The sequence below is a fragment of the Vitis riparia genome, chromosome 5 (genome assembly GCF_004353265.1).
Source record: "Vitis riparia cultivar Riparia Gloire de Montpellier isolate 1030 chromosome 5, EGFV_Vit.rip_1.0, whole genome shotgun sequence".
In the NCBI taxonomy this organism is placed as follows: Eukaryota; Viridiplantae; Streptophyta; class Magnoliopsida; order Vitales; family Vitaceae; genus Vitis; species Vitis riparia.
This window is the reverse complement of record NC_048435.1, coordinates 21,208,624-21,223,713: the sequence shown is the minus strand read 5'-3', so window position 1 is coordinate 21,223,713 and position 15,090 is coordinate 21,208,624. Positions and strand designations below refer to the sequence as shown.

Here is a 15,090-nt window from a genome sequence, read left to right as displayed (position 1 = left end):
ATGATTTACTTCCAACAATTCTTTTTAACTCTGACAACAAAGTTGGTAGGGCTTTTAACTCCTACCAAAAAATTGGTAGGGCTTTTAACTCCAACAACAAAATTGATAGGGCTTTTAACTCCGACAACAAAGTTAGTAGGGCTTTTAACTCCTACAAAAAAGTTGGTAGGGCTTTTAACTCCAACAACAAAATTGATAGGGCTTTTAACTCTGACAACAAAGTTGGTAGGGCTTTAACACAGAGACATCTACCACTTTGATTGAAACTTCTTTTACAAAATATCTTTTATGTTGTTTGGACTTTAGTTTCATAGATTAATACTTGTACAAAATAGCATTAAATCCATTGTACTATGACAAAATAGAGAGCAGTAGGTAGTCGCCTTTAATTAATAATAAGTATTTAAAATTATACCCACATATAATTAAATCAATCAAAAAGTAAAATTTATAAACATCACTTATAATTGTTGTGCCATTAAATTAGTTTATGTCAAACAAATCCACATGATAACATTTAAAGTATTTGTTGTGCCTATTACTCCTCACCACAATGCTCTCCACATCTACATTTATTTGTATGCCTCACTTTTTTATGCACTCCACCATGAAAAGGAGTTCATTTATAAACACATATCTCAAGCCTTTTTCGTCACTATTTTTGCCATGAGAACAATGGTGGTTACACTGATGATTGGTGTTATATTGGTAAAGTTTTAATACAAACATATTAATATCAAAATACGAAATTAAACAAACAATCTATGTCCAAAGCTACACAGGGTTTTTACCTAATTTGACCAATCATGTCAATCCACAAATGAAATAGAATATTTTATCTATACTTGATCCGTTTCAGGAGCATAAAGCAAAACCCTTCCTTTCAATCTTCAAAGTGCTAGTTTTGAGAACTTGGGCTATTTGTGGGCTTTGATTTGGGTTTTTTTATTGATTCACGTTTATGGGTATTGGGGTTCTTGGATACTATTTCAGGCTTCAACTATTGCTCTGGTCCATCACATTTGTTTTTTTGAGTTTGGGCCTAGTTTAATTTGTCTGTTGCGTTGGGGCTTTATTTGTTTTGGGCTTGTGCATATTGGTTTGGGTTTTGTTTTAATCATTCTCATTTTGGCCTTGTTTTGATTTTGGACATGGGCCAACTTTACTGCCTCCATCTGCTTACTTTTCGCCTAGAGCATGTCCATCACGTGGAAGGGTAGATAAAGACCAAGCTTGAAGGCCTAGGATCTTAGAGGCGGTGGTGGACGACATTTTGCCGGGGCTCTTTCCGTATTTTTTTTCCTTCGTTTTCACTTTCAATTCTATGAATGTATGATTTGTTCTTTATTTCGGTTTCATTTGATTTGTTCTTTATCACCAAGTTTGCCAATAAAATAACATCTTTTTTTTTTTTTTTAATAGAATAAACCTATCAAGCCTTTATTAAATAAAAACTGTAAAAGTCTTTTCTTTTTTTTTTTTTCAAAGTTTTTTTTTTTGAAAAAAAAAACCCTCTAAGGTATTTATTCTAAAATAAAAAAACTGCAAATCCTTTTTCTAAAATAGAAAGGGCAAAATCCCCTTTTTTTTTAAATAAGAATAAAATATTTTCTAATATTTAAAAAAAAATTCAAACTTTTTTTAACAATAAATTTGAATTCTTTTTTATTGAATTGAGATAATTTGCAAAGTTTTAATATAAAATTAAAAAGGAGTCATTGGTTTTTTTAATATATATTTTTTTTAATGAACAAAAATAAGTGGTTATTTCAATTTCTTAAAAAAATAATCTTTCATAATAAAATTAGTTTTTTCAAATAGAAACGCACGAGAAAGATGTTGGTCCACATAAGTTAATGAAATATTTATCTTTATTGAGAAAAGAAATATTTTTTTATATTAATCAATAAAAAAGATAAGTACTATATTAACATAAAATAAGATTATTATAAATACTTGACTCAATTGAACATTCAAAAGTAATATCAAATTAAATACTTTGATGAATAGCCACGTAAATTTTAAATGACTTAATAGCCAATCATTTCCCAATTTTTTTTTTTAGAATATAAACATTACAAATGATTCCACCACCAACTCCTCAATAAACAAGTTTTACAAGTTGAAAATATGAAAGGAATCTTGAGGGTAGGCCCACAATTTTGTCTGTACCATTTTGTTAAAACAATCATTTTGTAGTTTTAAGATGAGTTCTTCAAAGTTATATATAAATTGATAGGATAGAAAAGCTTATTCCATTATTTTAATATGCTTCTTATTGTTGATACAAATAAAGAGATTAATTAATTCATAAAATATTCAACATTAAATAGGATACTCACGTGTTCCCTCTTGAACACTGTTCTTGAATTTGAAATCCATTATTATACTATTATAAAATAATAAATATTATTTTAATACCATTTGTTTTAAAATGCGTTTGATAGCGGTTATAGAAAATATTTTTAATTTTTTTATCACTTGAATGATAAAAAATTTTAAAACATAGTTAAACGGGATCTTAATAATCCATTTTAAATATCACTCTGTTTGAAATGACTCGAAATATAATCCTTAAGAAAATGCATATGATGTAAGCCCTGAAATTGGTGCGACCTATGAATAATTAATTATTCATTAATATCATACATCACATTTATAACTTTGATAATTGTTGTCTTAAAATTAAATTTTAAAAAATTGATTTATTTTAGTTCGAATGGATTTTGTTTTTAGTTATATTTTCTCTTATTTCTTAAGAAATTTTAATATAAAATTTTCTCATGAGCTATTACTCAAAATAGAAAATTTTTTATTATGTTAATAAATTTTGATGTTTGGAAATATATTACATTGCTATTCCTTTTTCAAATTATTAATTTTAACTATTTTTAAAAAGAAATATAATAATTAATTTTATAGATTTTAAAATATAAAAGTAAATTAATTTACCATTTAAAAATAATAATTAAAAAAATATAAGTTCATACTTAACAACACTCAAACATTAATAAAGATGACTTAATGAAGTATTTATTATTATTAATGTGAAGTAATAAATTTATTTTTAAATAACTAAATAATAAATAAGTATATATAATTCAACCTAAAATAACATTAATATGTCTCTTTATTTTTGTGTTTCTCTCCCCCATTTTTTAGTATTGATGAAGGTAAATATGTTAATTCAATAATATAACTTTATAATAAGTTTTAAATTGATGGTTTAAGCATAGTTTAACTTAAAGTCACATATAATAATTAAGTATCAAGTATTAACCCTTATTAGATACCAAGCTTAAGTCTTTAAAATCATCATCTTATATTTTATTTAATTATGTCATTTTACAATAATTAAATATTTCATTAAATACTTCTATGAATAGGCACACAAATTTTAATATAAACATTACAAATGATTCCAGCCCTTTACAATAGAAATAAGTTATTGAAAAAAAGTCATTTGATTAAAGGATGAAATGATTCTCAATTTATAAATTTAACTTTCTACATTTTTTTAACTATCCATTTAGAAAAAAATATTTTTATCTTTTTCTTATAAAAATAATATATATATATATATATATATATATATATATATATATATATATATATATATATATATAACTTATATGTAAATAATAAAAAGGTTAAAGAGGATTATCAGGTTATAAAGACAAGAAATTAGATATACATATTGATGCAGTACCAACCAGATTTGTGTTCGTCTAGCTTCTCTAGAGTCAAACGGGCTTCTTCCCTGCACAAAAGGATGTCCGGATAGGTGGTTCGGGCACATCCCTCTGAAGCTTAAGTAAAAAAATAATAAGAATATGTCTAGTTATTTTAAATGACTCTATACGTGTGTACATTTTTTATGCTTCTTGATGGATTTTTATAAAACAGATGGCACCATCGCTATAGCATTGATGGTGCATTCATGTCTTTTTTATGATGATGATTGTTATCAAGGCGGAAATCGAGCCTTAGCAAGAGAGTCAATGTCATCATTTCTATACGGATTGGGCAATCATACCAAACAAAATTCCCTGACTGATGTCATTTGCTGGTTGTCAAGTAAGAGTCTCGGACCATGTAGTTGACTCTGCATTTACATTTTTCAATGTCGCTAATTGTGTGTAGCAATTAGTATTCATTGACTTTTAGATGTAAATGTTGTCCTACTCAAACACTGGGTGTGATTATCCATATGCTCAGTACCTAAAATCTCTGGCTATGTTGGTTAATTCGTCCAAAAATCTCAATTGGTGTGATTTGTCCATTCCATCTGACATCCATCAACGCTATAACAATGGTGTCATTCGCTCTATAAATACCCCTCAAGAAGCATGAAAAAGGAACGCATGTACAAAGTCATTCAAAATAAGTAGACTCGTCTTTATTATTTTTTTACTTAAGCTTCGGATGGGTATGTCCGAATCACCTTATCCAGACATCCTTTTGTATAGGGAAGATATCCGTCTGACTCCAAAAATGATAAACGAACACAAGTTTGGTTGGTATTGCATCAATAATACAAATTTGAAATCATTTCATTCTTTTTTAATCAAATAATTTTTCAAAAATGCATTCATCCATCCTGTCATCACCAAGATTTAAACACTTGCTTAAATTTGTCCACCCTAGTGCCAAACAAAAAATGAATAAAAATTGTAAACTATTCCCACCACCACCAACTCCTCCATAAACAAGTTTTACAAGTTTGAAATATGAAAGGAATCTTGAGGGTAGGCCCACAATTTTGTCTGTACCATTTTGTTAAAATAATCATTTTGTAGTTCTAAGATGAGTTCTTCAAAGTTATATATAAATTCACAGGATAGAAAAACTTATTCCATTATTTTAACATGCTTTTTATTGTTGATACAACTAAAGAGATTAATTAATAAATAAAATATTCAACATTAAATAGGATACTCACGGGTCCCCTCTTTATTGCTGTTCTTGAATTTAAAATCCATTATTATATTATTATCAGTAAATAATAAATATTAACTCATTTTAATACCATTTCTTTTAGAATGTGTTTGATAGTAACATAAAAAAAGTTTTTAATTTTTTTTATCACTTAAATAATAAAATTTTTTTGAATTATTAGAAAAATTAAAAATATTTTTTAAAATCATAACTAAATGGACATCCATTTTAAATAACGCTTTATTTGAAAGGATGACTTGAAAAATAATTCTTAAGAAGATACGTGTGATGTAAGCCTTGAAATGGGTGCCATGAATAATTAATTACCCATTAATATCATACATCACATCTATTCATTCATTTATTTATTTTTTATTTCTATATTATTTAATTCAGTTTATTTTTAAATTTATTTTTATTATTTTTAAAATTTTGATAACTGTTGTCTTAAAAATAAATAAAAAATAATAATTTATTTTAGTTGGAATAGATTTTGTTTTAAGTTATATTTCTCTTATTTCTTAAGAAATTTTAATATAAAATTTTCTAATGAGCTATTACTCAAAATAGAAAATTTTTATTATGTTAATAAATTTTGATGTTTGGAAATATATTACATTGCTATTCCTTTTTCAAATTATTAATTTTAACTATTTTTTTATCTTAAATGCATAAAATAAAAAGAAATATAATAATTAATTTTATAGATTTTAAAATATAAAAGTAAATTAATTTACCATTTAAAAATAATAATTAAAAAAATATAAGTTCATACTTAACAACACTCAAACATTAATAAAGATGACTTAATAAAGAATTTATTATTATTAATGTGAAGTAATAAATTTATTTCTTAATAACTAAATAATAAATAAGTATATATAATTCAACCTAAAATAACATTAATGTGTCTCTTTATTTTTGTGTTTCTCTCCCCCATTTTGTAAGTATTGATGAAGGTAAATGTGTTTATTTAATAATATAATTTTATAATAAGTTTTAAATTGATGGTTTAAACATAAGTTAATTTAAAGTCACGTATAATAATTATGTATCAAGTATTAACTTTTATTAGACACCAAGCTTAAGTCTTTAAGATCATCATCTTATATTTTATTTAATTATATTATTTTAAAATAATTAAATATTTCATTAAATACTTCTATGAATAGGCACACAAATTTTAAATGACCCAAAGGTCAATCATTTTACAATTTTTTAGAATATATCGAAATCATATTTTATAAATATTCTATATATGTGGACCCTTTCATAAATTTTGTAAATTATAACTTTTTATATATTAAAAAACCGACAACCTTTCATATCTCTTGTCAGCTTGTGTATTTGGAGGTGCATGGCGTGCCATGTTTTCACTGAATAAAGATAATAATGGACTATTCCTACTGTCATACAAGTTCAAAACAAGAGACAAGTTAGAAGCAAATAAAGCATTATATTTTGTGGGTGCAGCAAAAGGATCCGGGCCAAATGCACCCACAAAAGATGTGGTCCCAAATAGTCATATCTAGTGGGGAAAAAAAACATCCTGATATTTTTGTAGCACAAAGTTGTACATCTCAACAAAGGTGCTAGGACCAACACACACGCGCGGACACACATATATATATATCTTCAAGGTTATTTGGCTTTAAGATATTTCTACCACTTTAATATGGTAGATACACAGTCTTTATCAACATTAATATTTGATATTAATTTATATTTGAAATGCCACTAGTTGGGACCTTACCATGGAAATCATGTTAATTAGCTAATCCAAATATGAGATAAAAGTGGATCAATTACTACTTAAGAAATCAATAATAATCAATGAAATCCATTGAATAGACCAATCAAATAAAAAAGAGAAAGAAAATACCAAAATGGAAAAATGAGAAGAAATATGTATTCATACATTTGTTTATACTATTTTTAAAAATAGAACGTATAAATAAATTTTTAATTACATTTTTTTAACTTTAAACAAATATTGAATATCTTCCTTTAAAAAAATTTAATATCTTCCTTAATTCTAGTTTTATTTTTATTTTTGAAAGTAGAAAAATATATTGATGATTATACATTAATAAAAAGGAAAAAATTTAATGATTTTCTCATGAGTGGTTCCAACCACTTTCTAATCTTTGTACGTGAGGCATCAAGTTTCTTAATTTCTTTTCTATCCGTTGATTGACTAATTAAATGTTAAAGTATCTCTTATTGTTTATTAGAGATTGTAAACAAATGGGTTTGGAGGTATGCTAAGGCTTACCCTATAGGGAACTTGACCCTCAAAACTCATTCTTAATCCATACACTTATTTTATTATTTTATTTTTTCCAAATAAGGAGTTAAACATGTTTTATTTTATTTTATTTTGTTTTCTTTTTTTAAAAAATAAAAATAAAATAACATATAAAAATAATTTATTAATTTTAAATCTATTTTATTTTCATTCATTTTTCTTTCATTCCTCTTTTCGTCTTTAATTTTCTTCCCTTATATTTTCTCTCAATTTTTTTTTAAACCAAACATAACCTAAAATTTTAAAATTAATTTTGATCATATTAAAATTGGTAAACAAAATTAACTAAGAAGTAGACTAATTGTGGAAGATGAATTTGATGGATCATACGAAAGTGTAAATGATCAAGGAATAAAAACATAATTAACTAGTAGGATTTCTTCCTATCAAATTAAATTAGTATATCAAAATTAGTAGAATTTTTTAATGATTTTTTAATGGGTTTGACGATTTTTTCAATGTTTGCACAAGAGACATTATTGATGTGGATTTGATAAAAAAAAAAAAAAAAGAATAAGATATGAGTGGATATAAATATATATAATATAGGCATATACTATATAAAATATCTTTGAATGTGAATTTAAGTTGAAAGGGACTACTCAACTTTAGAAAAATAATTGTTCTGTTAAGATATACTTCACCTCCTGATTTAATTCAAATGACAAAGCTTTGAGGATATTAACACATACATCTTGATATAGGTGGTATGACCTTAAGATACTTCTACCATTTTGATATGGTAGATACCCAATCTTTATCAATATTAATATTTGAGATTGATTTATGTTTGGAATATATATATATATAGATATATATAATACTTGAATATAGATTTATGCTATACAAAATATCTTTGAATGTGAACCTAAGTTGAAAAGGACTACTCATCTCCTAAAAAACAATTGTTGGGTTATGATATATTTCCACTTATTGTTTTAGTTCGTATGATAAAATTTCGAGGATTTTAATACATACATCTTCACAAATGTGGTAGGGTCAACACATACATCTTGACAAAGGTGATAAGGTGGTAGGGCCAACACATACATCTTGACAAAGGTGATAGGGCCTTAAGATACTTCTACCACTTTGATATGGTACCCGGTTTTCATCAACATTGATATTTGAAATGACACTAATCGGTTCTTTAAGGCGGAAATCAAGTTAATTAGTTAATCCAAATATGAGAGAAAAGTGGACCAATTACTTCTTAAGAATATATATATATTACCAAAATAATAATAATAATAATTTACCAAAATAATTTTGGTAATATTCTTGGGATTTTACCTCACATTGATCCTTACTATATATATATATGTATAATTCATTCATTTTTTTTTCTTTCTTCTATAAAAAAAACATAACTAGGTTTTGATACCATAAACATTTTCTATTTTTTATTCCCAAAGCTACTTTGTCCATTTTCTTGTGAAAAGTCCAAATGTGCACAAAAGAAATAAAAGAGGGAAAAAAATGCATTTAAATATGCTTTGGTTTTCACTATTTTCAAAAGTAGAACGTATAAATAAATTTTCAATTGAATTTTAGCTTTTAAAAATACTTAATATTTTTCTTAAAACTAGTTTTATTTTTTTAAAAAAAATACACAAGAATATAATGATGATTATATAACAATAAGTAGAAAAACATTTAATGATTCTTTTGATGAGTTTTGACCACATTTTAATCTTTACATGTGAGACAGCAAGTTGCTTGATTGCCTTATAAATATAATGAGAATGAGTTGTAAGATTTAAAATGACTTTAAACAAATTTAGGAATGAATCTTTTATTTACTATTTATTTTTATTTTTATAATTTTCTTAAAATTAAGAATTAAAATTATACTACATATGAAATTAGAACCAAGCATTATCTTATCCATAGAAGGAAAGAGAATATGGTATTTGAGGAAGTAACTTTCCTCTCCACCCATGTTGGACGTAAAATATCTTTGAATGTGGACTTGAGTTACAAAAAATATCTAAAAATTTTGGACATGATTTGAAAGCAACGACTCATCTCTATATTGATTTATGATTGACAGTCACTTATCAAATGGGTGAATCAAGGAATGAGCGTGAAACGAAGCTGAATGGTTGGTTCAAATATGAGAGAAATATGAAGCATTACAATTTAGAAAAATAAATAATAAAATGGTGTTAATGGGTTTAATGTAGCCAAATTATTGAGGCCGGAGTGTGATAGGATAAAAATCTCATCAAGTAAATAAAAATGGGAGATGTCTAAAAAGAAAGAAAGAGAAAAAAAATATATATATTTATATATATGTGTGCGCAAACAACTTTTCCTTCCACATATGCTCTACATAAAATACCTTTCAATCGTGGGCAAAAGCCCTTCCACGTATGCTCTACATAAAATATCTTTAAATCATGGACAAAAGCTTGAAGGGAATTGCTCACAAAATATATTGAATGTGAAATGTAGAGTTATAGAAAATATCTTTGAAATTGGACTTAATTGAAAGGGACTACTTACCTCTAGAAAACCAATTGCGGTGTTTATATGTACTTCCAACTCTAGAAAAATACGATATTTGACTATTTAATTTTGTTTTTATTTGTTGATGTATGTATATTAACACATACATCTTGATATAGGCGGTATGGTCTTAAGATACTTCTACCATTTTGATATGGTAGATACCCAATCTTTATCAATATTAATATTTGAAGTTGATTTATGTTTGGAATATATATATAATCTTTGAATATGGATTTATTCCATACAAAATATCTTTGAATGTGAACCTAAGTTGAAAAGGACTACTCATCTTCCAAAAAACAATTATTGTCAAAAAAAACAATTGTTGGGTTATGATATATTTTCACTTATTGTTTTAGTTCGTATGATAAAGTTTCGAGGATATTAATACATACATCTTGACAAATGTGGTAGGGTCAACACATACATCTTGACAAAGGTGGTAAGGTGGTAGGACCAACACATGCATTTTGACAAAGGTGATATGACCTTAAGATACTTCTACCACTTTGATTGGGTACCCCGTCTTCATCAACATTAATATTTGATATTGATTTATATTTAAATTGACACAAATTGGTTCTTTAAGGAGGAAATCAAGTTAATTAGTTAATCCAAATATGAGATAAAAGTGGAGCAATTACTTCTTTAAGAATATATATATATTATTAAAATATATTACTAAAAAAATTACGATTAAACATCCTCTTCCTTATAATCCTTCCATCTTCTATCCTTGGAAATCCAAGGAATGTCAGAAATATAATTCCATTTATAAAAATATTTAATAAAATGCATTTAGCTAGATAAAGGAGCGACTATGGTTTCTGTGGGGGTAAAAGTTGCGTAGTGTTGTATAGAAGCTTCTATTCTATGTAGCAAGGGAACACATAGCTACCATGGTGTTATTGTTTTATAATTATAATTCGAGATCAAATCATATTTTGGGATCCCAATAAGACAAGGATTAGGATCTAGGTAGGATCTATAGTAGAAAAAGAAACAAAATCAAACAAACAACTTTTCCTTATATTAATATTATATAAAATATCCTTAAATGTCAACATAAGCTACATAAAATATCTTTGAATATAGACATAACTTGAAACCAACTGCTTTAAAACACACATCTATCACCTTTTTGTTTGTTATGATAGATATATACCCGTCTTTTTCCTATTAAAATTATACAATGCCACATAATTAATAATTGAGTCAACATGTAGGGGAGCAAAGCTCAAACCCGGTTTGGTAACTATATTAAAAAATATTTCTAAAAAACCATTATTTTATAATAATTTTTAAAAACTCTTTTATAATATTTTGTAAAATAAAAATTTGTTTGAGAGTCTAAAATATTTTTAACTTATTTTAATATTTTTAACTATATTTTAAAATTAATTTTTATATTCAGTACTTATTTTTAATTATTCTATATATTAGTATAATTATTTTTTAAAAACAGTTTTTAAAAATACAAACCAAAACAACTAAAAACAACTATAAATTTTTCTTTAAAAATATCATATTTTCTATTTTTAAGAATAAAAAATAAAAAATAATTTTTTAGTTGTCCAATGTCTTTCCTTGTGTGTGTGTGTGTTTTTTTTTTTTTTTTGTTCTAGTTCTAGAAAATTAAAAATTGATCTAAAAAATAGTTGTCAAATATACTCTAATTAGCTTTCAAATGTAAGAGAAAAATGCCCAATTATCATTTAGAAAAATTAAACTAAAACTTGGTGACATATGGCAAATATACCAACCCAATCCGAGAGTGAAATTGTTAGTTTACAATGCTACATATATGGATCCAATAAAATTTGTGAAAAAGTTGAAATTAAAATAGAGAGATACAAAAATAAGTAAATAAATAAATAAGAAACAAAAAATGAAAAAATAAAAACACAAGTCCTAAAGGGATATCAATTTGATAATGCATTCAATCATTTTTGGAAGATGATGAACTTAGATGACTGATAATGATGTAGATTAAAGTATTTTTTTAACAATAAATTTGTTCTAGCATGCAGCTGTGCGCGTGCATACTAATTTTGTTAACTTTGTATGTGTTAATGAATTCTTTAACTTGCACATGTTCATAAAGGTAATTTTCATATAATAATTACAAAAAATAATATTGTATTTCTTACTTTGTATATAATTAGCAAAAATAAATTTGTATTTATATATATTTTTTAAGAACAAAATAAATTACAGATACCAAATAATATAATGTTTATATTTTTTGGTCAAACCCAATGAAATTCTTTGATCATGCAAAAGATTGCCAAAAATTGAATACCTCACGAAATATTTTTTTGTACTGTTTATGCAAGTTTTTGTTCAAATTAAAAATTAGCAGCCCTAACATTTTGGCCTGCGGCCTATAAATAGTACCAACTGCTCCAATGGTTGAGCTAAGAGCCACTACTTCTTTCCCGTCTCTCACAGTGGAAGCAGTTCTGAATTACGAAATAATATTGGGAGTGGCTTCCCTCGGCCTCCTCATCGAAGCACAATATAGAACGGATACTTGTCAAACAATAATGTCCGATTCCACTACTTCCAAACTTAACTTGAGTACAGAGTCCATTCAGGTTGCAGCTGAAGATGCTCGGGAAGCCCAGATCACCAACCAGATCTTGACAAAGGTGGTAGGGTCAACGCATATATCTTGACAAAAATTTTCAAGTTTTTTAGTTATAAAATTTTAAATTTTATTAAAAATAAATAAATATGATAAATATTTATAATTTATTTTTATGGAAAGAAATATTTTATATATGTTAAAAAGTAGAAATGAAAAAATTAATTAATATAATTTTTTTTTTTAATATTATATATAATGGAGGCAAGGTGGGGTGGGGAAAAGTTGTGTAGAGGAGGATAGTGCTGATTGCTGAAGCACCTATGGATCTTTCCACTTCCATCCACACTGCAGAATCACATACTCTTTACCTGGAACAGCTTGCAGCTCAAGACGGTAGCCAAACCCAGATCTCGAACCAGGCGGCAGATGCAGATGGCAGCCAAACTCCGATCACTTGCATGGATGCTGCTTTGTACGAGGCCGCAGCATATGGCAGGATCGATGTCCTGAAACAAATGTCAGAAGATCATTTTGTGGTCCAATTAACCCCAAATAAGAATACCGTCCTCCACATTGCAGCCCAATTCGGTCAACTGGACTGTGTTCAGTATATCCTGGGGCTGAATTCATCTTCATCTCTCCTGCTTAAGCCCAATCTGAAGGGCGACACTCCACTTCACCATGCAGCGAGAGAAGGCCATTTGACAGTCGTGAAAGCACTCATTGATGCTGCAAAACGACTTCACCAAGAGATCGAGAGTGGGGTTGGAGGAGATAAGGCGATTATGAGGATGAAAAATGAGGAGGAAAACACAGCCTTGCATGAGGCAGTGAGGTATCATCATTCAGAGGTTGTGAAGTCATTGACCGAGGAAGACCCCGAGTTTATTTATGGGGCTAATATTGCAGGCTACACTCTTCTTTACATGGCCGCCGAGAGAGGTTTTGAAGATTTGGTGAATTTAATCTTAGGAACTTGCACTTCACCATCTTACAGTGGCATGATGGGTAGAACGGCTTTACATGCTGCTGTAATTCGCAATAACCAAGGTATCACATATGCAGATCCTTCCCTTGAATCTCGATTCCCATGTGGTTAGATAGTCATGCAATCTATTGTTAGAAAACATGATCACCTCTAGGAGTCATGCTTCACTAGAGGGAACTTCAATTATTAACTTAATTTTCTTCAATTTGTTTTCTCTGTTTTTTGTTGGTTCGTTTGTTTACAGAAATAACAGCGAGGTTATTGGAATGGAAGCCAGATCTGACAAAAGAAGTGGATGAGAAAGGATGGTCTCCCCTTCACTGTGCTGCATACTTTGGTCATACTGAAATTGTGGAGCAATTACTAGCCAAATCACCAGATAAATCTGTAACTTATCTTGGAATCAAGGACAGCAAGAAAACAGCACTTCACATTGCAGCTAACCGTAACCATCAAGATATAGTAAAGCTGCTGCTGTCACGCTTCCCAGATTGTTGCGAGCAAGTGGATGATAAGGGAAATAATGTTCTTCACTTTGCCATGATGAGCGAGCAGCATTTTGCTACTAGTTATATCTTGGTTGAGAATAGTTTGTTACAGGTGAGAAGACTTATGAATGAGAAAGACGCTAAAGGAGACACACCCCTCCACCTGCTTGCTTCTTACCAAGTTTTGGATACATATTGGCCAAAGGACAATAGAGTGGATAAAATGGCACTCAACAAGGATAAGTTAACGGCCCCAGACATTTTTTCAAGGGCTAACGTTAAGCCTCGAGCAAGTATGAACATGGTAAGGATCCTAACCTAATCTTTTTATTAGTAATGATATGGAAAGACTCCATCATCATTATTTTTTCTATTTTTATTATCGGTAGAGACAATCATGCTTAAAATAGAAATTAACTACCAAATTACCATAATGAAGGCAATTTGTAGAACCTGTGGGTCTAAATTGTAGACTTATGGAAAAACATTTTGAGGGAAGATGAGAAAATCTTTTTATATAAAGGAAGAGCAAAAAGCCAAAACAGCGACACATGAACTACATTCTTTTTCTTTCTTTATTTCTTTTATTTTTATTTTTATTTTTTTTAAGGAAAAAGGTTTATTTGTTTTATTTTGATCAAATTTCAGAAAGAAATTCGAAGTCAATGGAGGGAATGGGAGAAAGAAGTTGTTGGACCCTTTAGTTGGCAGGAGGCTATCAATGAAGACAGTGGTGGTACTAGTGATGGTAATAATAGTAAAAGCGAAGACGTCGAAAAAGACAAAAGGATCTCGACCACAAAAAGACAAGGTGGAACCCATTTGATAGTGGCAGCACTTGTAGCAACTGTAACCTTTGCTGCGGGTTTCACCTTACCTGGTGGTTACAATGACAATGGCATGGCAATTTTAACAAAGAGAGCAGATTTCAAAGCATTTATTGTGATAGACACCATAGCCGTGATCCTGTCCCTATCTGCTGTGTTGGTTTATTTTTCTATGTCGTTTCATGAGGACGAGGACTTCCTTGACAAACACTTAATTATGGGCGTTGTTCTCACCGTGTCAAGCATGGGAGCAATGGTGTTTGCATTCATGACGGGCCTAAACGCTGTGTTACCACTTTCCTCTGGCCTTCCAACCGTTATTTATATCATCTGCTGCATCTTTCTTCTTGTCTATTATTTTGTATATAGACAACTTCCTAAAGATGAAAATAAATATTTAAGTTTATGATTTTGCAGTTGGGCAAATAGCAGATCTT

At 28.1% G+C, this 15,090-nt stretch overlaps 1 protein-coding gene across 1 annotated transcript; it reads left to right on the top strand.

Moving 5' to 3' along the window:
• The first annotated feature begins 12,648 nt into the window (after nucleotides 1–12,648).
• LOC117914060 (ankyrin repeat-containing protein At5g02620-like) lies at nucleotides 12,649–15,090 on the top strand. Its single transcript, XM_034829226.1, has 3 exons — nucleotides 12,649–13,400; nucleotides 13,583–14,130; nucleotides 14,475–15,090. The coding sequence occupies exons 1-3, from the start codon at nucleotides 12,671–12,673 to the stop codon at nucleotides 15,060–15,062; spliced, it is 1,866 nt and encodes a 621-aa protein (XP_034685117.1). The 5' UTR covers nucleotides 12,649–12,670; the 3' UTR covers nucleotides 15,063–15,090.

Bases quoted from the DNA above. Each gene is read 5' to 3' on its own strand.
- LOC117914060 (XM_034829226.1), top strand. From the start codon at position 12,671: ATGGATCTTTCCACTTCCATCCACACTGCAGAATCACATACTCTTTAC. The intron at 13,401-13,582 runs GTATCACATATG...GTTTGTTTACAG, and splicing joins TGTAATTCGCAATAACCAAG to AAATAACAGCGAGGTTATTG. The intron at 14,131-14,474 runs GTAAGGATCCTA...ATCAAATTTCAG, and splicing joins CTCGAGCAAGTATGAACATG to AAAGAAATTCGAAGTCAATG.